General features: G+C 41.0%; 2 protein-coding genes across 7 annotated transcripts in view; one reads left to right on the top strand and one right to left on the bottom strand.

Moving 5' to 3' along the window:
* KICS2 (KICSTOR subunit 2) overlaps positions 1–25,248 on the top strand; it is a 39,642-nt gene extending 14,394 nt beyond the window's left edge. Inside the window, exons 4-6 of one of the 4 annotated variants that reach the window (XR_015803996.1) lie at positions 4,008–4,167; positions 24,746–24,858; positions 24,959–25,248. Coding sequence is in view for 2 of the 4 variants with exons in the window: in XM_088165661.1 (XP_088021787.1) it covers positions 24,746–24,752 (7 nt within the window). In the remaining 2 variants the exon portion in view is untranslated. Of the gene's footprint in view, positions 1–4,007; positions 4,169–24,745 lie in introns of those variants that run through there. The other 3 variants (XR_015803994.1, XM_088165661.1, XM_088165662.1) reach the window with 3 other exon arrangements.
* The window catches only part of SRGAP1 (SLIT-ROBO Rho GTPase activating protein 1), a 145,369-nt gene continuing 133,514 nt past the window's right edge, over positions 14,524–26,378 (bottom strand). For all 3 annotated transcript variants that reach the window (XM_014888581.2, XM_014888580.2, XM_088165657.1), the window contains exons 19-22: positions 20,506–20,686; positions 19,802–19,936; positions 19,332–19,677; positions 14,524–17,605 (exon numbers count right to left, since the gene is read on the bottom strand). In XM_014888581.2, coding sequence (XP_014744067.1) covers positions 17,228–17,605; positions 19,332–19,677; positions 19,802–19,936; positions 20,506–20,686 — 1,040 coding nt within the window. In that variant the 3' untranslated portion in view covers positions 14,524–17,227. The remainder of the gene's footprint in view (positions 17,606–19,331; positions 19,678–19,801; positions 19,937–20,505; positions 20,687–26,378) is intronic.

Consider the following 26,378-nt stretch of genomic DNA (forward strand, 5'->3'; position numbering starts at 1 on the left):
ATAGAAGGAGGGAATTAGTGCAAGGTATCAAGTCTCCACCTCACCCTCCTACACAATTTATCTACAGTTTTGCTTGCAAATTCAATAGAATTGGGTATAGCCACTCAGCCATTTCCACAATGAAGTTACATGCTAAGCCTGGCTTTGCTTGCAGGACTTCAAAATTTTGTACACTGAGTTTTCCCAGCACAGGAGTTGCCTTAAGCTGGCTGACCTGCTGACTGTACCTTGCAGCAAGAAAACCAGGAGGCAAATTTCTGAAGTCGTGTGTTATTCTCTATCAAGTATAAAAATAAATGGGTATAAATCTTGCTCCAACCTTGTGGGATTTGTGTCACTACCCAATTTTTCTTGCTATCCCTGTAGACTGAAATGGTATCCCAAGTCCTTATCCCAGAAAATGTAAGGCTCTCAATATGTAAATATGCTTTGGGTGCCTCAGACCCACCTCTGTTTAGGACTGATTTGTTAAAACAATGGCTTCTAAGTTAGGAATCGCTCATTCTGATCTGAATCATCTGATATTGTCAGAGAGCAGTTAAAAAATCCCACCACCACCTTATTGATGAATTTTACTATGTTCAAAAAGGTTGTGCAAGTCAAGAGATGGAGCAGTTACAACCTCTTGCTACATCTACCTTTAAAGCTGTCAAGGAAAATATCTTCAGGGGCCTAAGATAATAATAGATTGAAACTATAAGGCTCATACTTCAGAGTATAATTTACTCATCAAACACTGAGGAATTCATCTATCTGGAATGTTAGTCTGCAAATGTGTATTAAAGGGACTTTATTATTTTATGCTTTTCATGGTAGCATTTTCTTAAGCACTTAGTTTTATAAGCTATGTTTGAAATGAGCCAGATACAGCTTTTTCCAAAGCTGTGGAGATTCAGTGACTGCAGAGTGTGGGCTTGAAATTCAGTGCAGGTCAATAGATTCCTATTTGCAATTTTTGTACCATTTCTTAATGCATATGATTGATATGTTAAACCACATTTTTGCTTCAGTAAAGCAGAAGAAGTGCCACTAGAGGGTAGTATTATTACAAAAAGAAAAAAGTAATTAGGAATCTCTTTCCAGAATAAAATAATTTATACTCTCCTTCCACACATTTATAAACATGGGATAGATTTTACTATTCTAGTCAGATTTGAGTCTTGCTGGCTCTTTTCCTCATAGAGTGATTTGTGTTCTATTTTAGCTGTAAACAGCAATAGCAGGTGTCTAGTTTCATATCTTAACGTATATATGAATACTAAAATGATGTTTCATCTTCTCTGCAAGAAACTTTTTTATCAATTGCCAAAAAAAGCTGTAAAAAAGCTTTTATGATTTTTTTTTCTCTTAAAAACTACCCATTCACTTAAACTTGCATTCCAGTTTAGAAAAGATGGAGTAGGATCTTTCTTTTTTTTTTTTTTCTTCTTAGACAGTGAAAAAATGAAAAAAAAAATTGTTTACCAAGGCTGTGCAATATGATCTGTTAAAAGCCTCATAGGGAGCATCAGGCTAGAGTTCAAGCCTAATGCAAAGTAATAGGATTTTGACAGTCTTCTATGGGAAGAGCTACTGTGGTATGTAAGTATAAATATATACATCATATCAGTGTGTGTATATATGTGTGTGTGTATGGAGTGCTGTATGTGTATATGTATCACCATATACATCTGATAAATAGTTGTATTTTCCCAGCTGAAGTATGGCCAGACCACTAGGCAGTGGAGGCTGAGGGGCAGGGACGGGGCAATGCAGGGGTTGGGTGGCTCAGGCTCTGGGGCCCCATGTCCTTGTGCTTCTTTGGGTTGTCATAAAATCACAGAATGGTTTGGGATTTTGGACTGGGAGGGACATTAAAGATCATCTGGTTCCAAGCCCCTTCCATGGGCAGATACCTTTCACAAGCCCGACAAGATGGGTTTGTGCTTGGGCACGAGGGCAGTGGTCAAGTGCTTGCACCAGCCCTAAAGAGAACCTGCAGGAGGCAGAGGAGGAGGGAAATTGGAAGGAACACAAGGGTCAAAGGAGAAGCCAGCAGGACCTTCTCTTCTCCCATCTGTCCTGCAAGTGGAGAGCAAGCCAATTTCATGGCTCTCTCGGCATAATTGATCCACCTACAGCACCTGGGGGTGTGGGCTTGCTGTGCCTAGGGGTCAGGTGGGGATGGTCTCCCCAGACAGGAACAAACTCCTCCCAACCTGTTGCATCCTTTTGTGATGACAGCCGAGCTTGTGCTTCATCCTCTGCCCCCAGACTGGGTCAAACCCCAGTAATTATTGTATTTATTTTTCCTTCTTTGGTTTTGGAAGGTAGCTGGGTGTAAGGCATTGTCTAACCACAGCCCTTTGGGCTTTGATGTGATCTGAGAAGCATTAATGTGTGCTTCCCTGCTGCTGTTTTACATCACTGCACACAACAACTATGCTGCCCGGGGCAGCGTTGCAACCTGTGCTGGAGTATTAAAATGATGATCACATAGGATTTGGTGGTGCAGTAAATGCATTCCTGCACTATGACAATGTTGAAATCCTGGCTCTTTGGGGGCTTTCGAACTGATACTGAGACTGTGTGCGTAGGATGCAAACGCAGCATGCAAAGCCACCCTGTGGTGTGCTGGATTAATAGAACAGATTTTCAATGAATCACTGGGAAAATTAAATTTCCTCCTTGCATTTAATCTTAGCTTGATAAATCGGAGTGGGGGGAAACCACAAATCTAACAGTAAAATACATGATATTAGTGCTCTGATGATGAGATAGACTTGGGTTTGGAGAGCTGGCAGTAGTGGGGAGCTTGGCTGACAGTGTGGGGCTGGGGAAACATGGAAGGAGGTTGGATTACACTGCAAAAAGACAGGTTGGGGTGGGAGCAGCAGCAGAGCAGAGCTAAGTGCCCTCATGGCTCCTCCTCATTTGCAGGCTGGCCACTGAGTGTGTGGTTAAAAACTAATATTGTTCAGCCAGTTACTATAGCAATGGTGTGGCATGAGTTGCCATGGTGATGGAACAGAATTTTTTATCACGTTCCTCCAGGAAGGTGATGGATGCCATTCTGGGAGGCTCTGAACCATTCACCTCATATGCACAAAAACACTTCCACCTGCTGCAGTCAGTGAACATGCCCTTCCAGTGTCATTACCTGGTTTTCCATGTCCTGATGCTACATTTTTCTTTCACATTTATAAAGTTAAGAACACTCTAACAAGCCATAAATTGCTAAGCCAAATCTAATTATGTGCACTATCATTATACAATATGTGTTAATAAAACATAGTTCTGGCAGTGGGGCTGTTCCTAACATTCTGTGTGTGCTCTTCACCTCTGTGTCTGCCAATGACACAACTCAACTGGGGATTAGGCACCCATTTGAGAAAAGTAATTTTAAACTGATTTGCTTCAAATACTCCCATTTAAGACAGAAAAAAATGTATATTCTGCCTTGGAAATGCATAATTTTTGCAGTTTTATTTAATTGCCTTTGCTTTCTCTTACTCCTTGGGCTTTAAGAGCAATACACTGTCTTTTTCCCTTACTCATGAGCTAGGCATGAATTCCTCCTTGTCAGGGCCTTTTTCTTATAGGTGATCAACGGGACCAGTGCACTGTATGTAAATTATATTGCTTTCAATGTTCTTTCTTTAGGAGATCGGGTGTAATGCCTATTTTACCCCTGTAGGAACCAAAAGCATACTTATCATCTGTGTTTCTGCAGTTGTGCAAGAAAGCAACCTCCTAGACTGCAGAGCACATTCAGCAATTTGATTTTGTAAGGATAAAAATGCATTCAACTTGACTCAGGATGATGTCTATTTTAAAAGAACATAATATTCTGTTCATTAGCTACTATTAAAAATCCCTAAATCCTTCACCCCATGTAAGTTTCTTAAGTTTCTGTAAGTACCAGGAAGTCTAGGAAAGGGAGAATAGGAATTTGGGTTGTATAACCTAATTTTCACCAATATTTCATAAGTGTCTCCAATTTCATTTTGTCCTGTGCTTTTTTGCAGGTAAGTTTTGGGTGTGCCAGCAGAACTGTATTAACTGCCACGGAGCATTGGAACAGTATTAGCTCAGAAGCATCTTGGGATTTGGACCTGTATAGTGCTGGGTAGGAATCTAGGCTATGCTGGAAGCTGTGTCACTTTGGATTTATGAAAGTAATCACAGGTATGTCTTAAGTCCTTTTTTCTTTAAAAAGCTTACTGTGATTACTGTGTGCTTCAGCAGTCCACTGACATGAGGAGCACCACTGGCTATATGTCCTGGAGTACTTGTTCTAGTTCCTCTAAGCAAAATCCAACTCTTACAGCACCACTGTTGACATCTATGGAAGCCAGGGTTTGGTTTTTTTTCTTTTTCCCCTTGTTTGGATCTTTATAGTTACTCCAGTAAATGATGTTAAACTCCTTAACCCAAATAACCAAATTTTCAGAAATTCACTGAGTTGTGTGGTTTCCATGTACTAATTTAAGAAAAAGAAAACAACAACAACAACAAACCCCTAAAAAACCAAAGAAAAAAGAGAGTGAGGCATCTCAGTGAAGTAGACTCTAAGGTACACGTTATTGAGCTACCTCTGCATGCTGGTTCTGGTTTTCCAAAATACCCTTGATATATCTAAGAGTCCCTGTTGTTGATTAGGTACAGAGCTACATGGACCTGGTGCAGCCCTCCTTGATCAACTTATTAGGCTTCTCAGAGCCATTAGTTTTACAAGGAGCTGTGTAAAATATTGGGAAAATGTTGTTCCATCTCATTAAAATTCGGGCAAGTGTGCTCTGTTGTATCATCTTATTGTACTACCATTTGTTTCCTTTTCATACAAAATATTCCAGGTTTTTGCTCACTTGAATCTTTCAAATACTGGACTTAAATCCAGTGTGTCCTTGGGTTGTCCCATTGACACTAAAAAATAATCATAAAGGAGGGGGGTGCAGTGCCCATCCTATTCTCCTGATGCTGCATCAGCTCTGGAAGCCTTTCAAAGCCTCTTCAGATAGTCCCTGCTATCTACTAGGGTCTACTCAGTTTACTTTTGTTTGGGTTAATGCAAGTATGTAGTCATGGGGCAATTACAAATAAATGAAGTATGAAAGACTTCATAGGATCTTTATTTGGATATCTAGTCAGGCATAAACTGTGATGTCAGTGCAGCTGTGTCCCAGATTGGATGATGCCAGTGCATAAAGATTTGTAAGCTGTGCTATTGTTCTGCAGGTATAATACTGTATATGATTTTTGGCAAGTGATCTCAAGAATCTCACACCAAAGTGTGATTTTTTTCTACCTTATCAGTCTTTCTGATGATAAAAAAAAACTGGCTTCTGAAATCATGAGTGACTCTTGCATTACACTGATACAGATTAGAAGATTTATGCCCAGACTTGTTGATTGCTCCCACCCGTCTTTCTCCCAAGTAAAAGACATAGTTTCTGTCACTGTATTTTGAGAGAGGTGGATTTAAATGTGTTCAGCTGCTGAAAAACTTTGAAGCTCGATGAGATGAAGGATACTATTGGAAGTCACACAACTAGAGACTGCTCACAAGATTAGAGGACGTGCAAGTCCACTAATGAGTAAATTTGGGTTTTATGAGCTCTGAGGAAACTTTTCAGTGATGTTAAACTAACTCTACTACATACTGTTAAACCCTTTGTCTTTGGGGAAAGTGTTCATTTACATGGACAGCATTGGTTCAGAAATTTGTTCTCTTGCCATAAGGAATACTGCTGAAATATTTTAATAGGAAGTTCTGATGAGGGAATGGTTGTCCTAGAGATTTTTAAAAGATGTTTACAATACAAACTATTGCAGTTAGTAATTTAGTAGAGACAATTTTAAACAGAAGTGAAACTCCTCTGATGTACATTAACTGCTTCTTTACATGTCAGGGAGTGTTAATGAGATGTTGCAGCACGCTACAAAGAACTACCAAAAGAAATTGGCCTAGTGTGGCCCACCCTTTTTCCTTCTTTGAACAAAGGCAAACAAGAGATGATAGGCTCTTGATGCTCTGCCATGAATGGACTGCAGAATACTGCTTGTTAAAATGCAAAGTCCAGGAGGGAGGAGAAGTTGGCATCCATGTGAAGGAAACAGGGATGTTCATGAATGGATTTTGATGGTGGAAAGCACATGCATTTGCATCAAAGATGATTTCAATATGGGATATTGTCCCCTTTAGTCTTCCCAAATATGAAAATACATATATATTCATAAAATACTTGAGGAATGTTATCCCTGTTTGGTGGGTCTGTCAGCTTAGGAAAGGTATTAGGGAAATTTGCAAAAGCCTTGGGAGTGGGAAACACCCATCTTCCAGATTTGGGACAGAGGTGTGAAACCTGTTTGCATGTGTGTGTTCATATGTGTGTGTAATGGAGACTGGAAACAGAAACCAAGAGGTATTGATTTTGTCCTTGTAGAGATCCAGAAGTAGTTGGTTGCACAACAAGTGGGAGAAATGAAAAATGATGTAGCAGTTTAATCAAGTGGTTTCTTAAAAAAAAGAGGGGGATTATTTCTCTATAAAACACTCTAAAATCTCATCAAAGGATACTTGATGTTATCAGGTACATTTAAAAGGAAGGAGTCTCAAAAAGATAAAATTTCTGAAAAGTCAGTGGCTGCAGGATATTTTCAAACCATAAATGATTAACAGATGGAGTTTAAAAGGTGGCAAATTCCCATCCCTTCCTGTGGTGCTCACAACTGAAGGAAATGCATAGGAAGGATCTTTAGGTAGGTAAGAGCTGAGACTCGTAAGTATGGGGAAAGACTTGCCACTTATAAGGGTGTTAGGAAAACCTCAAATTATATAACTTATAAATATACCTGAACTCCTCCTTGGGTCCTGCTAAGCCATGGGCAGCATGTACTGCTAGAGGGAGGAAGAGCAGTAGGGTTTCAGTGTCCTCAGATTGCTGAGCTGAACTCCTTAAATAAAACACAAGGCTACTAAATTTTTCATCTGTCTCTCTCAAATAGAACTTCTTAGTCTGACAACTTTTCCTTTGCATTCTTAAGTATTACTATTTTAATAGCAGTATTTGGTCCCCAGCACCCTGACTTGTACTTTGAGTTTTCTCTGTGTGCCCTTGGGGCTTTCTCTGCTGAGGGAGCTGAGACATCCCAAAGCTGTTTGCCAGAACTGACCTGGAATTTTCTAGTAAGTCATTGTGCCATCAGGAAATGTTACTTTGTGAAGCTCAGGCTATTTCCCGAAGACGTACTTCACAGCAATGTTTCATTCCAAAAAGAGCAAAACAATCAAACAAAACAGAATTTTTCTTATGTTAAAGCAGAGTTGTTTTATATAAGATTTTACAATGAAATGCATTTATCCTATAAGCATGAAAAATGCAGCAAAGCATTTCAATAAAATATTTCTTTATGAAGAAGTTACAGAGGTTCTTTTGTCCATTTTTATTATGGAAAATATATTTAAGCTTGCAGAATTTGCTTTGAAAGGGGAAATCCTATTAAAGCTGGCTTTGTTTCCTCTCTGTGCTGCTTTGCTTTGGTTTGTCTTGTATTAATGAGGTGTTCAGCTGTGCAAGAAATAACATTTTTCTCAGTTTGTGGTTGACTTTTTGATTTCTTAAACTTATATTCTGTATGATATCTTTACAGTCCAAGCTTTTTATATTTATAACTTAGGTATACAATACTTTGCTACTTCAATACTTCACTAAGATGAAATGTAGAGTTAATATCCTATACATGAGAATAGAAATGAGAGATGCAGTTGAATTTAACTCTTGACTCTCTTAAAAGACAGCAGGACTTTCTGGTTTGGTGTTTGGATCTGGAAGAGAGCATGTCACTCATAAAATAGTCAGATTTAAACAGAAGCTACTCAAGGGCTGTTGGATAGTTTGGTTTAGGCCTCTTGGAGGATTTTTCCTTTAAAAAATTCAGACAGTATATTTTGCAGTACAAGCCAATAGAATAAGTCTTATGTTCCTGTATAGGTTAACTTGCTGGGGACTGGGATTTTGCTCGAGGCCAAATGCCAATGCTCCCACCATGAGATGTGCATTCAGCTCCCCTTAAAAGGTAAACCCCATGGAAAACCCACACAAATTACAAGAAACTGTTATGAACGGAACCATGAATTTTTAATATTCAGTTACCCTGAGGTACAAGCTAGAGCTTAAAATAAATTGTTTTATATTTCATACTCTGAGCGGTGCGTGCAACAATACATGAAGGGGAATGAAGTTTTCAAAGTACTTTCTGCTTTGGATTAAACTGGACAGTTTTACAAACAATCATTCTAGAGACAGAATTGTATCAGATCGGTGTGTAGGCACAAAATCTGGTGGTGCCTTTCATTGCCTGTCCGTGCCTAGTGTCTCACCTCCTGCATGATCCACGCTCCTTGCACAGCCTCAGTGGCCAGCTCAGCGTGGGCTGCCACTCGTGCCTTCAGCAACATGACAGGGGACACAAAATGACTTGTGGTGGATAGGAAGCTTGACAGGAATTTAAGCGTCACTTTTCACTTGAATTACAGTGACCTTTTTTCTTCCTCCCCAGTCTTCTAAGTGTTGAAACATCTGAAACTTCCCCCAGGCCCAACTGCTTCCTTTCCCTGCACACCTTGTCGTGGCAGTGAGGATACCCTGCAGCAAAATATCTCCCAACACCTGGGTACATGAGACCCAGCTCATTGCCTCTCTGCCTGAATCTGTTGTCCCATATTTTTGCCACTCCAGCACAGAATCATCTTCTGCCCTGTTTAAGAGCACCTCACACTAAGGTGTCCTGACTCTGTCCTGACCTTGTCAAACCCTGCCCGCAGTGGAGTTGGACACCAGAGGTGCTGGGCAGCATTTCCCAGAGACAGGAGTGAATTACAAAAGCCCTGGAGAGAAGAGCACCTGTCCCACTTCAGCACTATCTCGACAGAGATAGTTATGGACAAACCTGATTATCTCTCACTCTTATTCAGAGTACTGCAGGCGACACTGGAAAATATTCCTGCACATAAGCATAACCTCAAAGTGATTTGTATTTCCTTTTGCAGAATTGCAGCACCTAATTCTACCAGCATTAGTAATTCTACTAGCGTTTCTGCCACATACAAGTGTTTTTTTTCCCCTGCCTGATGTGTTTCATTTGATACTGGAATCCTTCCTTTAGTCAGAGGAGACATGACTGTTTCTAGCGCTTTGAAAAGTGGATGCAGTGGGGAAACTGATCCACAGAGGGCAAAGAGCCTCAGGGATGATGTGTGACACTCAGTAGCCTTGTAGGGATGGCACAGGTGACATATTTACCTCCAGTCCTCCTCCAAGAGAGCAAGGTATGTTCTGTCTCCTACTGCATTTGAGTGCTGCTTTACTTTGACCATGACACATGGGATTCAGGGTGTATTAGAAGAATTGTATAGATTTGAATGCTCTCATGCTTAGTCTCATTCAGGTTAGCAGAGGGAAAAATGTCCCACTGATGTTGTGATGAGGTGACCCTGGAGTTTGCAGTGCAGGGACCAGGGTAGTGCTGCACTGGCACCCTCAAACAGGCTCCTTCCATAGCTGGTATCTGGAGCAGGTTCTGCTAAATTTGTAAGGCACAAGCAAAACTCTTTGTTTTTTTCACCAAGAAAAGGAAACATTGGGAAAAGTTAAATTATCTTCAGGAACTGCCTTCCCATTGATTTTATTAACTAAGAATTGAGAGGTACATTAAGCATAACTGAATTATTCTATGACTAGTGTTACAAATAGATCTCTAAAAACATTGAGTTTGCTTTGAGGTAATAATAATTGTACCTGGAACTGGAGATGGAACTGTAGTGCACACAGAAATCATGTTGAAATGCTGGAGCCTGCTGGTATGCCTATAAAGCAGGAAATAAATTAAAACATTGAAATGGAAAACACACAAACCAATGGCATGTAAGCAGAATATCAAGTTGTTTCTATAGAGGCCAAAGCAGAGACCCAATATTACAATACAGGTACAGAAGAAACTCAAGTTTTTACATAAAAGCTTGTAAATCAGCTGCTGCTTCACTGAAGATGCACAACTCATGTGCACAACTCATGGATGTACGTGAATACAAATGGCATTTAGATCTACAGTATGTAAGAAATTATATTAGCTTTGAACTTCCAGGGTTTGACAAAATTAATTTTTAATACTGGGAGAATTTTGAAGGCTTGAGGTGCAGTGACAGCCCAGGGTCTGGTTGGAGAGAGCAGAGCAGAACCTGCTGTGCTGCCAGCCTGGGGTGCAGGAGAAGGATGGTCCTGTGGGGGTATGAAAATGGGGGCCCCTCCAGTCAGGGTGCCTAGTGTTCCCCACATGCTGCCCAGGGATGGAGGGCTTCTCCCCTCCAAAACAAACCATATTACTGTGTTTTCTTAATCAGAAATAAAACATGCAGCAGGAATTTTGCAATGTACCTGGTCTAATACCTTCAAGAAATGATATATGCATACATATATATTTATTTGGTTTTGATTTGTAATTTTGGGAAGGGTACAGAGGAGATTTTATAATTACTAAGTGATTTAGCAGCCCCAGATTACCCACATTTCTATCTCTGTAAAATTGTACATAAACTGATTTTGTCCAGAATAACTTTGATTTAATAATAAAATAAGCCTTGTGATGTGTATGACAAATTTAAAAACGATCTCCACATTAGGTCTGAAATTAATTTTTGACATATTCTTGTAGTAGCTTTCAGGAAAAAAAAAAAGTAAATAGCTTAGAAAACTGTCCAGGTGAAATTTAGCTTAAATGTGTGTATTGATGGATAATACTGTTGTATTCACCTTGATGCTGTTTGCCAGGGGTGCTGGGGTGCTACTGTAATGTCTGTCTCAGAAAAGATTGTAGGCAGGTAAAAACCCAATTAAAATATATGTTGCAGTGAGTTCTTTTAAGATACTCAGCAATTCTAGGATGAAGTCATGAAGGATTTTAGGCATTTTCCATCTTTAACACATTTAAATTCTCTACTCATGACTCTGGTACCAACATCCATGTTAATGCAATTTCTTTGCAATCAAAAACTCACTGCCAGAAGCCTGACTATTTAAATGAGTGTCTCATTCACCTCTAGAGGAGTGCTGGACTCAGTGATTTGTCCCTCCTGGAGCATAATTCATTCAAATAAATGTAAATCACTATTTTACGTTGGTTGGTCAGGTTTTATAGATGTCAGTGTACACTACTGAAAAGGCACATGGCAGATATTAAGGGAGGAATCAATGTGCTTCACAGAGATGAGAACAGGCAGGGTTTAGTTTTGGTTTATTCACAGTGCTGCACTCAGTGCAGCTGTTACTGATTTTGATCCCACAAGTGTTTGACCTCCTTTGTACAGTGCAACTTGTCTATATTTTACAGCTGAATTTTTTTTGCCTTGTAATTAATATTCATATTCCATTAGTATGCTACTTGAAAAAAACATCAATGCAGTTTGTTAATTAAAAAAAGGGAAATCCTCAGCCTCCAACCATGAATCACTAAGCTGCTCTCATGTGTCTGCAGTGACCAGTGTGGCCTGACCCTGCTGTTAGATGGCAGTGACACAACTGGGGATCATAGAATCATAGAACTGTTTAGGTTGGAAAAGAATTTTCAGATCATCAAGTCCAATTGTCAATCCAGCACTGCCACGTCCACCCTCAAACCATGTCCACAAGCGCCACATCTATATGGCTTTTAAGTACCTCCAGGGATGGTGACTCAACCACTTCCCTGGGCAGCCTTTTTCTGTGTTTGACAACTTCCAGTGAAGAAATTTTTCTTGACATCCAATCTAAACGTCCTGTGATTCGACTTGAGGCCATTTCCTCTTGGCTTATCACTCATTACTCAGGAGAAGAGACAGACATGGGGCACACTACTTGTGCAGCTGTGGGGCAGAGGCTCAGCTGACCACAGAGTTACAGTAAAAAGTATATTCCTGCATTTTTAATTTGCATATATATATTGAGAAAGGTAAGAGAAAACCTGCTGCCTGTCCAATTCAGCCAGACCCAGATCAAGTCATTCATCTAATTCTATTTAATCTCTCAGTCAGCATCAAATTGTTCATGTCTCCTTCCAGCCCTTGGGCCTGTCAGCTCTCACTGTACCCGCTGTGTAAGAAGGTAAAGAAATAGAGAGCTCTTCTCTCTCTTGATTCCAGCTTAGTGCCATGCCAAGTTTTTTTCTTGCATCTGGTGGGGAAGGTGCATCAGGCGGGCTGCTCCAAGGCCTGCCATTTTCTGTTTTCCTTTCCACGGCTTTTAGCCTTGCTGATCAGTGGGACGGCTGGGTGAGAGGAACCAAAACACTGTGCTAGGGCCGAAGCCCCGCTGGGGCCAGGGGGAGGTGAGTATCCAGTGGGGCTGACTGCCAGGAAACGGCTGGGGGTGGCAGGACCCAGGGTTGAAGCCAAGGTTTCTGCAGTCCAGGTGAGCTGCAGCACTGCGGTGGAGAGTGAGTGACACCTGTGAGCCACAAGGGCTCCCAGCAGGAAAAACTTGCTCTGGCTGGGTCTGCTGGAGCCAGAGTGCTGGCAGAGACTGGTGCTGCCAGCTGTGTGATCTGCAAATGCCCTAGTGGAAAATGCAGAGACGGAGTAGCTGCAGTTCCAGTGGCATGTCTGAATGAGGGGTTTGTTTGTTTCTTTACAAACAATAATTGAGCTGGTTCAGCTAACTGGTTTTTAGGATGCTAAATTGTTGATCTGTTTAGGCTTTCAAATATTATAGTGGGAGTTTTTTTCCCTCAAGAGGCAAGTTCATGGCAAAACCAATATTCCTATGTACAAGAATGGTGTCTTCATCTGGTACCATCTCGAGTTAATACTTTTCCCGTTTCTGTTGCTCCCCATGTATCAATTCCATCCAGACTAATGTCACGGCTTGCTCCACAGGGTAGTAGTGACTCAACAGAGCAACTGTAGATCCTTCTGCTCAGGGTAAGTCCATGTGAGCCACAGAGTAAGAAACAAACTGTGTGCCCCTGCCAAGGAGAGCTTAAAACCTGGGTGGATCCTCCGTGGTTTCTTTATGCTGTCTGAGGAGGTGTTCGTGCAGGCTGGGGCAGTAGAGCACTAGTAGAGTCAGCAGTTCCTCCACCACCTGCCAAAAGCTTTGGCTGTCTCCCATGAGAGCTGGGCTTCTTTCCACTACAAAAGCTGGAAGGAAGTTAGGAAGTCAGCACTGTGCAACACTGAAACTTCATGTTATAAAATAGGACGAGACTCCTCTTCTTGTGTTTTCTCATTTATTTTAAAACAGATTAAAAGCCACCACATAAGTCCCTCCCCCCACCAGTGAATGAGCTGACTGTGGAAAGTGGGTTATGCATCTTCTGGGCAATGTAGGACCTTGAATGAAGAATGACCTCTGCTGTCCTTTCCTGTGTGTCTTAGTCAGCTTTTGTGCAGTAGGGGACAAGAAGAAATGCCCGAAGTAGGTCGCTGGACGCTGTGGTGCAAAGGCTGCTGACATGGGCTGATTGATGAGCAGTCACATTACAGCAGCTTTCTTAGGGAGAGGACAGCCCTGCTCTCAGCCGGGGTGGCTGCTGCCCCATCCCCCACACCACTCCTTTGGGTTGCAAGGCACCTTAAAGACCATCCAGTTCCAACCCCCTGCCATAGGCAGGCACACCTTCCACCTTAAGACCAGATTGCTTAAAGCTCCATCCAGCCTGGCCTGGAACACTTCCAGGAATGGGGCATTTGTCTTCTTCAGGCACATAGTGGTCCTCAACAACAACCAGGGATAACTGGTTTGGGGTTTTTCTATCAAGGATTGAGAATGCATTTCCAAATAGCTCTTCTCCCCTAAACATCAAAATTGGGCAGCATGGCAAGCCTATTTGGGCAGCTGTAGTCCAAGCCCAGGAATTGTCCTTGATGGTATCTGATCCATGTATGGCAGAACATGTCTCTGCAGCTATCAGCCTGACAATCAGAGACCCCCCTGGTTCCTGGAGCCAGCTGAGAGGGTGTATATTGCCACCATTTCTCAGGCATAAGGTCATTGAAGATAACTCTTAACTGTAGCACTCCCCCCAGTCCCTCCCAGCCTGACAGCATCTCTTCTTTTGTTCCAATAAATATCCCCATTTTAAGAAATGTCCCTTTTAAAATTATTTTCACTCTCTTTTAAAAATATGTAAGCTGGAGTATTTTCCTCACCCCATTTTTCCTGTGGGGAGCAGGAGATGGGGTGGCAGAGTGTTTGGCCAAGTGGGAGGCAGGGGATTTCCTCAGCCAGTGTGAGCACAATTGACTACTCTTGATGGGTGCTCAGGCAGAGCTATGTGAAGCTGATGGCTCTCTGTGAGGGGTTTTCAGATACAGAGGGACTTATAAGTTAGGCAAGGAACTTTCCGGGAACAAGTGCTTCTTCAGGCCAAGAGGGTGATAGCTCTTGGTGCAGTGTCGGGTGTGGGTAGCTGGGGGATGCTGGTGTGCTGGATGCTCCCTTATGTGGGAAGTAGATTGTCAATCCATGTTGGAAGATACAGTGGTTTCCCCAGCAAAACTACACACACACAGACAGAACTATCTTCTTTATTATAAAGATACACTATGAGGAACAAACTTGAATGTATACTGAAGCTTGTAATGGTACATGCCAAAAATGTACAGTACTATACATAAAAGTGCATTGTCACAACAGATTAACAGTACATTTCTCTTCCAGAACTGTGGATTTTCCATGTTTTTATTTGATCTTCAAGAGTGGAAGGAATGCAATGGGAATGCAGCCATACATGAACAGGAAAGGATGCAATGGAAATGCAACAGTACAAGAGCAAAGCTAAAGCTCCTCTAAAATTTAAAGGCACTTTCACATGTACATACTACAGATGTACATTGACACAAGTAGGTAACAGTCAACAAGCAGGAAGCTACCAGTACTGCAATTCATCGAACTTGACAGTAAAGGACAATACTGATTGGATTAGGTGTGCAGGAGTTACCCTTTAGTATGCCTGTAGATGTAGCAGTCTTTCCTGTTACATATCCACTTACTATGCTTTAAAGTATCTATAATAACCATCAAACTACACATTAACTGTGTGAATGCACTAAGTGGATGCATTCACTAAATGCACTGTTTTTAATATTTTCTTTTGCTAAACAATTTCTAATAAAAGCATTATGGAGTCCAATACAGTTATTTAAACATACAAAATTCCCTATGCAATTTAAAGATACAAGTATCCATCTCAATTGTGCCAGGTGGGTTAATTTTAAAATGCTAGACATAAACTATATGTAAATGAAAGCTGAAATTCCAGTTTTGTTCCACTGAGTCTAGTAAACAGGGGAACTACTTGAAAATATCTCTGGTCTCAGACAAGTGAGCAGACCCTATAGACCAGCACTGGTCTGCAGCTGTAGCTGGCCTGGCTTGGGCTCTGGCCCTGGCATTAGGACCAGGCAGTACAGTTGACAAGGATGGAGGTTTGCTGACCCATGCTGCACAGCCCCCTGTGGTGGATTAAGACTTTGCCTCTAATCTAGATGTGTGTGAAGTCTGTGACTGGATTGAAAAGCGTTTGCAAATACAGCAATAGTTTGGGGCTCAGAGGCAGTTCATGGGGTATTTCTCCCATCTGGAGCTTCACATTGCATCACTTGTCTAGAAGGTGTAAACCAGAGCAGGAATAAATTGCTCCTAAACAATAGGAAATGACTCCTGTCACCCTAGCAATTACGTCTATCAAATTTTGTCTCTACTCTTCTCCTCCCAAACTCAATTGTTTATGTATACTGAGTTGTATAACTTCAAGGTTTCCAAAACTGAGATCATACAGAATATGTGGAAAGACAGATCTTAATTACAGTCAGTTGTACTTCTGTAGGTGGATCACAAGTGATTTTTTCCCCAATGTCATTCATTGAAACTTCTTTTATGGATTGGATATTTGAGAATATGTTCACAGAAATAATATTATGGCTTACTGTTGCAATGTGCAAAACAGCTGTAGGTTTAGCTCATGCCTAACAAAGTTTAACAACCGAGTGCTAAGCAAAGATGACAGTTGCCACTCACACAGACATAAGAAAGGACTGGTTTCTGTTATTAAAAAAAAGGGGAAGTGGAGAGGAAAGGGGTTACAGAAAACTTTAGTCAACTTTAGGCAGTAGAAACTCAGCTGCCTGTCCTGTGAGTGACTCCTGCACCACTGGCAAGGGGTAGTCCCTCTTCAGAGTTGTGCTGTCAGCACAACTGAGTGTTTGCACTGTGCAAGGCAGTCAAGACAGCTGGGTCAGCTCGAAACTCGGACTATTGCAACCCAAATCACGTCCTTAATTGGACACTGAGCAATAAAGTCAATAGGATACTTTTCTGAATTACTGTGTAGTTGATCCCCTTAATAGCCACTCATGCTCCCTAATGGACCAACAGGTTCACACACTCCCCAGAACCTGGCTTCTGTGAACTTCAAACAAATTCAGCTTTTGTAAAAAATGTGGTATCGGGGAATGAAGGTCTAGCTTCATGGGAAAAGGTACACTATTACAGAGGGCAGCAAAGGAGCTTCTAGATACTATCCTGGAGACGTGCCTTAGCTGTGTACTGGAATGCTGCTTTGTATTAGTGAGAGCAATGTGATCTCCAGCTCCATCCAGCACTTGCCTCTAGTGAGACTGCCAAGAAGAAAGCTAAAACTTGGTGCCAATTATGAGTTGTGAGGATTTGGTGATTTTTTTTGGTGTGTCTTAAATAAGAAATGTGGCCTGAGATGACTTAGACATTCCACAGACACTTAATCCTCACATGCTAAATTTCAGTTCTTACTAACCTGCCTGAGATTTGGTTTGGTGACCCAGAAATGAGAGGCTCCATGTCCTCTGAACCCCCTCCCACCCCTTAGTTTTGTGCAGGATCTGTTATGTATTATATTATATAGCTACAGTAAGACTGTGAAGTATGGTACAATGTGGCAAGCTGTTTGTGATCTGTGTTGGTTTTATTATAAATGGTGCAGCATCAAGTTTTCAAGTCTATGTTTGTTTTTTAAAACTAAGCACAATTGTCCAGTTTTTCATTTAATCGAAACCATACAAAATACAAATGCCCATGTTAATGTAGCTACTTTCAGACAATACATTCAAAAACACTGAAAAACAAAGCCTCTCTAGTTACAAACATGAACAAATGATGTTACGGAGCCCTGACTTCTATTGTTAATCTATCCCTTTCCCTAGCACACCCGAGCTGGGCACTGTGGGTGGCTAAGCTGCCTACATTGTGCAAGATTTGTCAGCTGGACCCTGGGAAGGAGGAGTAGGCCCTATGCTAGGATTTGTTTTTGGAAGAACAATAGGTTTTGGCCTAAGAGCAGGAGGTTTCAGCTGCACTCCCATTCTAGGGGCCACCATGGGCTTGAAAGTACTCATGGTGTCACTGGAAGAACTCGTGCTACGGCGAATCTGAGGCTCAGAGCTCCTCAAAACAACGCTGTGGAGAGGGCTGAGCGACTCTGTTGAGGTGGCAGGGGTGGGGGTGTTTTTCATTTGCTCCAAGGTGTCCAACACGACATCAGGGGCGTGTTTGGCCGAGCTCTGACGCTCCAGCTCACGGAGCTCGTTCAGTGCTGTGTTCATCGTCTCCTCGATGTCCTGGATCAGAGCACAGAGAGAGCAGCATGTTATTCACCTTGCTACTGAATGCCAGAGGAACAAGGGGAGGGGGAAGGAAATGCATTAACTGATTCACCAACCATCTTCTAACAGTTATGATAGTGCTAAAATCAGTTTCCACCAGATTTATTTGAAAGACATTACGATGGACAGCATGGCAGCTTTGGCTGGACATTACAAACATTTAACCTTGTTCATATGAGAGAATCAAAAAAAAGTGTTACACCAAAATCTGCAAGCCATTTATGAAGTGATTGTCAGGACAATTCATGTTTGCTTAGCAGTCTTTTAGTGATGAAGATTTCTGTCATCTCTTGGGTACTGACAACTGTAAAGATTTTGGTCCATTTGCTCTCTCATCTGCTCTGCTCATCGAAAGCCTCAGGTGTTCAGGATCTGTACTCCCTCACTAGTTTTCTAAGGAAATAAAGTTTGTGTGCCTATCAGCTCTTCTCTCTTCTTGTTTCACCGAGTTAAATCTTTAACAGAAAAAAGTCTGTAAGATATTGGTCAGTATGCATACCTAAGAAAAACTATTTTCTTCATCAGGATTTCTGGCTGAAGGCTAAAATAATGTACCAAGATACTAGTTTACTGCTTTTCAGTGGTATCGAGATATAACTAAGCTTAAAATATCTTGTGTTCCCTGCCTGCTCATACTGACTTTTGCATAGCTTAATCAAAATTTGGGTTCTCTCACTGCCCGATGATCACCAGTCTAGGCACAAAAAAGAGATATCTTAAGCCAAACAGTGCTGTCCCAGGAAAGTAAATTAATAGTTTAGAATAAAATAAAACAGTAAAAACACTTGCACTTTCTAGCCCTAATACAAGGGTTCTGACCTTAGCATGCCAGTCTCTTCTATTCCTCACTGGAAGCAGAGTTTGAAAGCAAGCATTATCAGTACATTAAGTTTTAAAACATGAGTGCCAGTGTTATTGTAAAATGCGTTTGCAATCATATAACACCCTCAGGGTGCTCCTAGTAATCACATTATCCTACCTAGACAAAATGTGAGTTCTGAAAACAGCTATTTACTCAAGAGCTGTTAACAGCTCTGTACAACAGACCAATTTGATGATCAGGGTGCTTCCTACTCCATTCTCTTTACCTCTTCACTGTCAGGAATGGGACTGGTGACTGTTCACACAGGCTTAAGATGGCCCACACTTTATGCAGCTGCAACATCTTGCACATCAGGTTCTACTACACACATCAAATCAACACACAGTATGAATTGTATGAAAACTATAAAATCCACAAGACCCTGGACTGTAAATCTCTACTTTGAGTGGCAATGGTCACTACTAGCCAGTCAGAGCACTTTTCTGCTTACCACAATACTGATACATAATTGAACATTAATTACATGCAAGTAAGAATAGGCCAGTCTTCAACAGAGCACAGCGATCTATGTAGCTGTTGCAATACTGTCCTAGTGTTCTTATAGCAGAGGCAATTTCATTACAGTGTAATGGGAAATAATTTCTTTTTATTGCTTCTGCAGTGTTTACTCCCCTTTCTGCTTCTTCTATTCAGGATTGCTTAATGTATCTTCTTTCACACACACTCTGTTTGGAAAGCCAAGTAGGATATTCCCCTGCACACACCTTCCCACCAGAGCATGTGCTCTATGCTGTGCTATTCAATGAGATTTGCTGCTCAGAAAATCAGACAGTGCCCAAAAATAAAACAGACACAAACCTGAGCTATTGACTCTGGGTCCACTGGTTTATGGTCATTGAAACCTGTGTACTGCCCAGAAGATGTAGACCTTCTAATGGGAGGGCTATCAATCTTCTTCAGCGAATCGTGCCTGCTGATGTTGGTGAGGCTGCCATGGCCGGGCCTGCGCCGCCGTTCAGGGCTGTCGGCATTGAGGTTGCGATTCTGAAGGAGGGCTCTGGGACTGCAGTGAGTTGCCAGGCTGGTGGAGCCCAGCTCCATGGCTGAGTTGGAGAGAGGGTGAGGTGGGTGTACTGGGCAGTGGCCGTCACTGCTCCTGCCTGGGCGTCTTAAGGGAGGTGGAGGTTCCGATCTCTTTCTTTGCCTGCACCAGTGGAGAAGTGGTGGTAGAACAAGTTGTACTGACCCAGCATAAGCATGTGGAGAAGTAATTACTGTTAGCTGAGCTGTGAGCAGAACTACTGAAAACATGTTATACTGAAGCTTACCTTCCTAGATATACATCTGAGTGACGGTCAGTAGGAGAGTTCATATCCTTTGATGATGACTTATCCTCAGTTATGGGTCCACTGCTGGCCTCACTGTCTGCTTTTTGGCTCAGTGTATCTGAGAAAGTATCATCCCTGAACAGAACACAGGTAATGAGATGAGAAGTCAGTGAGTGAAGTGTGACAGAGCACTTTGGCACTCTCAGATTTTAATCCCCTAAAGAAAAGCAGGCATGTTATAAATGCACTGCAGCCCTTGCGCATCTCCCAGAATTGTTCATAATCCTTCTATTTACTGAGCTCTTTACCCTTTGAGTGTATGTAACCTTACTGTAAAAAATTTTGTCAATCTTGGCAAAGCACATGCCTAATACTGCAAAACTAGAGTTAAGGGCTGCGTTTCCCCAGCTCTTGCTATTCTGAAGTTAAAAGCCAGCAACAGCTACAAAAAGATAGTCAAATTAAAATAGGTACAGCAGTATCTGTCTCTTAATGTACTGGGAATGTATCCATAGAAGTAGCTTAGCCTAGCCTTAGTTTTTGATGTAGCTTTCAATTCAAGGCAATAAAGACAGGTATCCTGTGTAGAAGGCAAATGTTTAATCTATCTGACCCTTCAAACCACTGACCCATTTGGAAAATACTGCTAAGCGCTTTAGACTTTACACCCCCTCAAGAATCCAGTCACACCAGAAACTGCTTACATATCCTGCACCACTATGTACTGGTGAGGGACAAGGCCATCAATTCCATTGTGCCTTCCTTCCCACCAGTCTTCAGATGCTCGGTGGTAGAGCAGAAGAGAAGCTCCTTTCTTGAAAGAGAGTTCTCGTGCAGATCTTCCAACATAGTCAAACTTGGCAATAGCTTCTATGGGCTCACACTCTGGGTGGGAAGAACAACAAATATCAGATTCCATATCACTCATTTTGGTTTAATAAACCCCATTTTTTGCATTTTCTCAATGCTCATTCTGACAGAGATCAGCTGAAGGCAGTGGTTACAATGTACCCCTTACAAAGAAACATAATCAATCTGTGTCCCAGGTGTGAAGCATCTGGGTTGCTTCAGGAGCTGCAGAAAACAGCAGCATACTCAAATGTTACAACTGCCTTTGGGAGAGAGGCCTCTGCCTCCTGCTGGAAGAGCTCCTGTGTGGCTGGAGAGTGGGATGGAGGCCAGGCAATAAAGACTTCTGAAAATAAAAAGAACAAACTCAGATGAATAATCAAGGTCCAAGGAACCAGTGTGATAAGGGAAAAGTAAATAGAAGTGCTTTTGCCATCTGCAGTGGCAAAGGAAGGAAAGCAAGATTAGCCTATGCATGAGTAGGGATACTCTGCCTAACTGGGCCATGGAATTCCTGTCTTTTACGTGATGAGAATGCAGACCTACTGAAGCCTAATGTTTTACACAGCACCAAAGCATCGTGCTTTTTAATCCACTTCCTTAACGCCCTTTTGGAGTGAGACAAAATGGCTCCAGACCACAGGGACAGTCCCTCTGTGGCCTCAAGTTGCTTAAGGCAGCTCTGCCTGCTTCAAAATCCCAAGCTGCCCTGGTTTCTGCAGAAGAGGCTGGTGTTTTCTGGAAGCAAACACTGGCTACAACAGTCCTATTGTAATCCTCTGTCAGAATGCTGGTAAATTCAGCCTTAGGCTGGAAATGGGCTCCATCCTGTAACCTGCACCGGGATGGAGACCTACTGATGTCAGCAAAGGGGCCCTGCAGGTATGGCCAGAACTGTGCTCAGGCATCCTGCAAAAAGCTGTGATTTTGACAAGTTCTTATTTTGTCTGCATAAAACCAAAAGCACCTGAGCTCTAACAGATGAAAGCTCTCAAAACATTAAGAAAAAACTGCAAAATACAGGTCTAAAAATCACATATTCTGATGATTCCAGTAACTCAAGGGTCCCTGAAATGACTAATTTCTTTACATAATTAGAGCAATATTTAGATGGAAATTAATAACTGGGTAATGACTAGCATAGCAACTTTCTGCCTGGTGCAAATTAAAATTGCTGAGGTTGTAATTCCCCAAAGAACCAGGCTGGTAATGAAAGCCACTGTCCCTTTATGACAACATTTTGCACAGGAATGTCTTTTTAAAATTAACTTCGTTCTACAGTGTAAAAACATAATGACAGCACCTTTATTGAGGTTATAGTTTGCAGCTCATTTTTTTTAAATAAATTGCCCAGCCTGCAGAACACTCTCTTGTGGTTTGCTGCTTCTGCAGTCACGTATAAGCATTCCTGTCAGTGACAAACTGCAGTGTGTTTAGAAGTTACAAACTCAGAAACTTTACTGAGATGGAATACAGAGATATGGGGAATTCACTGTAACAAACACAAAAGTAATTATGGCTGCAGAAAATATTTCAATTATATAAATATGAACTTAGCAATAATGGTATTCATTCCTGAAAATGCATCCGTACTGGATGGCTGTAGAGGACCATATTCTCTTTTTTGTTCTTTGTCTTTTTCCTCTCTTTCTTTCTTGATTTTTTTGTCTCGCAGCCCCTGCTCTGGACCATTGATATGGCAGCAAAAAAGTGGGATCTAATCACTGGTGTTATTTTTTGTTTTCTTCCCTTTCCTTACCTGGGCAAAGCACAGCTATCATATTCTACTCCATACTGTGCTTTGAAGTTTGTTGTGGGAGGGAAGAGCTTGTGAGACAACACCTTTGAATATCAAATGTACTGTGACTTGTGAGTCAGCACCTTTGGTTGTGCATTGTGGGAGCTGAGAACTTACTGAACTGTACTGTACAAAATTAAGGGCTTGTTCACCTCCACTCTTCTGGAAGTCTGTTGTAAGAAATTTAAGGGTGTGTTAGCCAATACCTTTTTAGTCTAAGTATTGGGCTGGTGGCCAAAATTATGGTGACTGTAAAATAAAACATAAGAGTTCCTTGATGTGTCCAATGTCTTTGTTCAGCCTGATGTGGACCTCTCACTCACCGGCATTCCCTGGTGGGTGGGGCTGAAGGGTTTCTTGGTTTTATATTTTTAAGCAAAGAAAATACAAAGTTGACATAGAAAAAAACATTCTGGAAAACTCGGAAACCTCTAATGGTGGTGTGATATGGTATGCTACCCTGTTGTCATTCCTACATTCTCTCTAACAGAAAATGCAGATGCCAGTTGCAGAAGCAACTGTAAGGCACAGAAAATGAGAAGAGATAAAACCAAACATGCCTGTTTATCTTGCATCTCTTTTTATTGCCCTCTTTGAGAGGGCAATATGAAATGACAATATGAAAAGCAATAATGTAACACTCACAAAAGAACACAGTTCTTCTATCATGTGCATTGCTCATGGAATTTGTTATAAGAAGGAAATACTGGAATCAGGTAGGATTGAAAAGGAACAGCCATTTGTATGAACATTCTCTTCTCAGATTACAGGTAATTTATGGGTTATGGTAGTTGGTCAAGAATTTAGAAAAACCTGCCAGGCTTTGGAGAGCCAGTCACTCACTAACAGGCAATAGTTTAAAATGTAAAAAAAAATTAAGTCAACCAAACAAAAAAGTTTTACAGTAAATCATAAAATCCCAAATTTCCTGCACATATTTTCCTTAAACATTCTCCGCAGTTAACTGGTAATGAGCACTGGATTGATGGACAAACCCCTACACTGATGAGCTACGGAATTTCCTGTTCTTTGCTCATTTCAACAGACTGTACAGTATCTTGAAGCTGAGTATATATGTCTTTTTATTTACAAATTAGAGGAATAAACTAGAAATAGTTCTACCTTGCTCAGTGGAATTATGCTCATCTAAGTGTGGTGTGCAATGAGAATCCTGTTTATTGTGTCTTTCTACCACCTGCAAGACTCACATATTTTCTCCTAGGTCTGAATGATGTTGTCCCACTGGAACCAGCTGTATGAATTATTAATGTACCCATAATGGATGTGGCTTTTGAGACACATACATCAGATTGCCTGGGTAACAAATCCCACCTCCTCAGGGAAGAGTGTCCAGTAGATCTCACACAGATATCTTGAAGAGGACAAAAACTTAGTTCAGACAGGTTTTCCTACTGTGGAAGAAGTGTTTTCGTTTCTTTATACAGAGAGATAACTCTCCTACAGCAAACAGTACTGAGACTGCACTTAAATAGTAATTCACCTTGTTACAGGTCAAGCTTTAATAGTGAAAACCAAAGTACCATGACAGTTACTCCAAGACATAAATGCATTTTGAAAAGTTAAGCCATTTAATATCAAGGTTACTGAATTACAGATGAGTATTTCCAAAAAGCTAAGGCAATGAAAGCTAAATTTGGGATCTGTAACTCAAATTCTGTATGGTACTGAATGTCTAACAGTAAAATTGACAGCTCAGAGGGAAGTGTAATTGCACTGCTCTGTCCATACCTGCAGGCGTTCAGCTAAAATATCAAGAAGTATTTGATGGCATACAGGATCTCACCAGCTATCACCTCTAGTGAATGAGGCAATGTTATGGAAGTGAAAAATTAGGACAAATTGAAGAACTGTGGGAAAAACTTCTGCTGCTTGGGAGAGCAGAAAGGGCAGAAGAAACATATTAGTTTTACATATTAGTTTTAGTTTTGGGATTGGAGTGCCAGATGTAGACCTAACCTCCCTACAGAGGTGATGGCACTGAATTGGCCCTGGGCCACTCTCTATGTCTCAGGGCACCAGGAGCACCATCCCTGCACTTTTTCTACGGGAGTTGCTTTTCCTCTGCTCTGTTTTCCTCAGTTTTCCCAGGTGTACCCTGTCTGTTGGGAATAAAGTATGTCCTTGAACTCCTCAGGAAGATGCTATCTCCCTATTTCTTTATCTTCTGCATCCCATAAGAGAATAGAGTGGTTTTACAATTCCAAAGTCCTGTCCTCAGGACAGCAGACTGGGAAGAGCAAAAGCAAATAACTTTTTTGTGGTTTTTTTGTTGTAAGGTGTTGACAAAACATATTTTGGCAAAGAGTTGATCATAGCATGCACTACTGAAGAGCAAGAAAATGACTATGCATTGGGAACACAACAACAACTCACAGTCTGACATGTCCCTGTAAGTTTTGTTTTCAGCATAAATACCATCTAAAGTTTTATCCAAATTTTATGAGATATCTATGAAGAGTATGGTATTAATTTTATGTATGTTTTCCTAGGAGTACTCCATCTAACTTCCTGAGGAAATGTTTACTTCCTTTGCAAACAGATCTAGTCACTCTTTACGATATGACTCCAACAAGAATAAAAAATCCATCAATTTGAAGGTAAAGGAAATATTCTAACAGCTGTTTCAGTAAAACATGAACAATGTCCTTTGAATCTTTACTGCAGATACATTTTCAGGTAAAGGTTTGTCTGCAGCAAAATTACAGATAGATTTTTTTTGTCTCTTAGCCTGAGTACAAATGTTCTGAATTTCACAAATTAAATTTCATTTCCAGATCTAGGAGAATGGAAAAACTTGTATGTTTCTGTTATAAGGATACTTTCTGTATATCTAAAAAAGCCTGAAAACACCACAGTAAAATGCAGCTCCTTTTCTTTCCTGCTTCCCTTTCCAGTGATCAACTGAAATACATGAACACCTGTAAACTTGGGGGAAAAGACCCACAACAATTTATATGCTTAAAATAAAGCAGTTATGAAGTGTTTATACGCTCATTTTTATGTGCTAGACTTTTCTCCCCTCAGTCTACTGTATTTTACCTCTGTGGACATAATTAAATTTTCCATTTTTAAAGTCTTGTTGTTTTCTAAATAGTAATGAACATTTCTAGCACTACTGACACAGCCTCTACAGATGGGTTTTTCCTAGTAGGCACAGAGAGAGCCACTTGCAGTTTATAGCAACAGTAAGTAAAATAAATCCTTTTGATTTTGATCATAACCTCTGGATTATGTTTCAATGACCCTGTAATTCCTGTGGGTCTTACATATGTATACAAAATTTTAGCATAAAACCAATCAGATTTTCAACGTGAAATAAAACCCTTTAGCACTTACAGAATCTGCTTCTTCCATGTCCTAACAGAGGGAACCATGTAAGTACTACGTGTTCAATCAATACAGCAGCAATGCAGCACCTCCCTTTCTCTCTCTCTCTCCACGTCCAGCTGGCGGTGATGCAGCCATTTTATAATCAATGAACTAATCACATTACACCCCCAAAATGCTCCAGACTGTTTAGTAGAAGGGTTTTTGTTATCCACCATGTGTCAATCAGTGACTCTCATGAAGTTCAATAAACAAACTGAAAAATTCTCGCCTGTTCTCATATCTGGTGTAAATAATATTTTTTAAAAGGAATTGTCCAGGGCACTAACATGAATATATGTGCCAAGAGAGAATGAGTGCATTTAATTTATAGTCTGTAACCCACATTAGAAAAATGTGTTATTACAACAGAAAGCCATTTTCATGGAAAAAAATGGATTAGAGCTTGCAGGTTGGGAATTGAAAACCAACAGTTTTTGTGTGAGATTCAGGCTTGTTGATCTTCAGCTTTGCAGCAATATTTATCTAGCTTACAAATATTTTTGTGCTAACATTTCTCTGTAAACACAAATGTCTGCTTCC

Source organism: Sturnus vulgaris, chromosome 5, assembly GCF_052056855.1.
Source record: "Sturnus vulgaris isolate bStuVul1 chromosome 5, bStuVul1.hap1, whole genome shotgun sequence".
NCBI lineage: Eukaryota > Metazoa > Chordata > Aves > Passeriformes > Sturnidae > Sturnus > Sturnus vulgaris.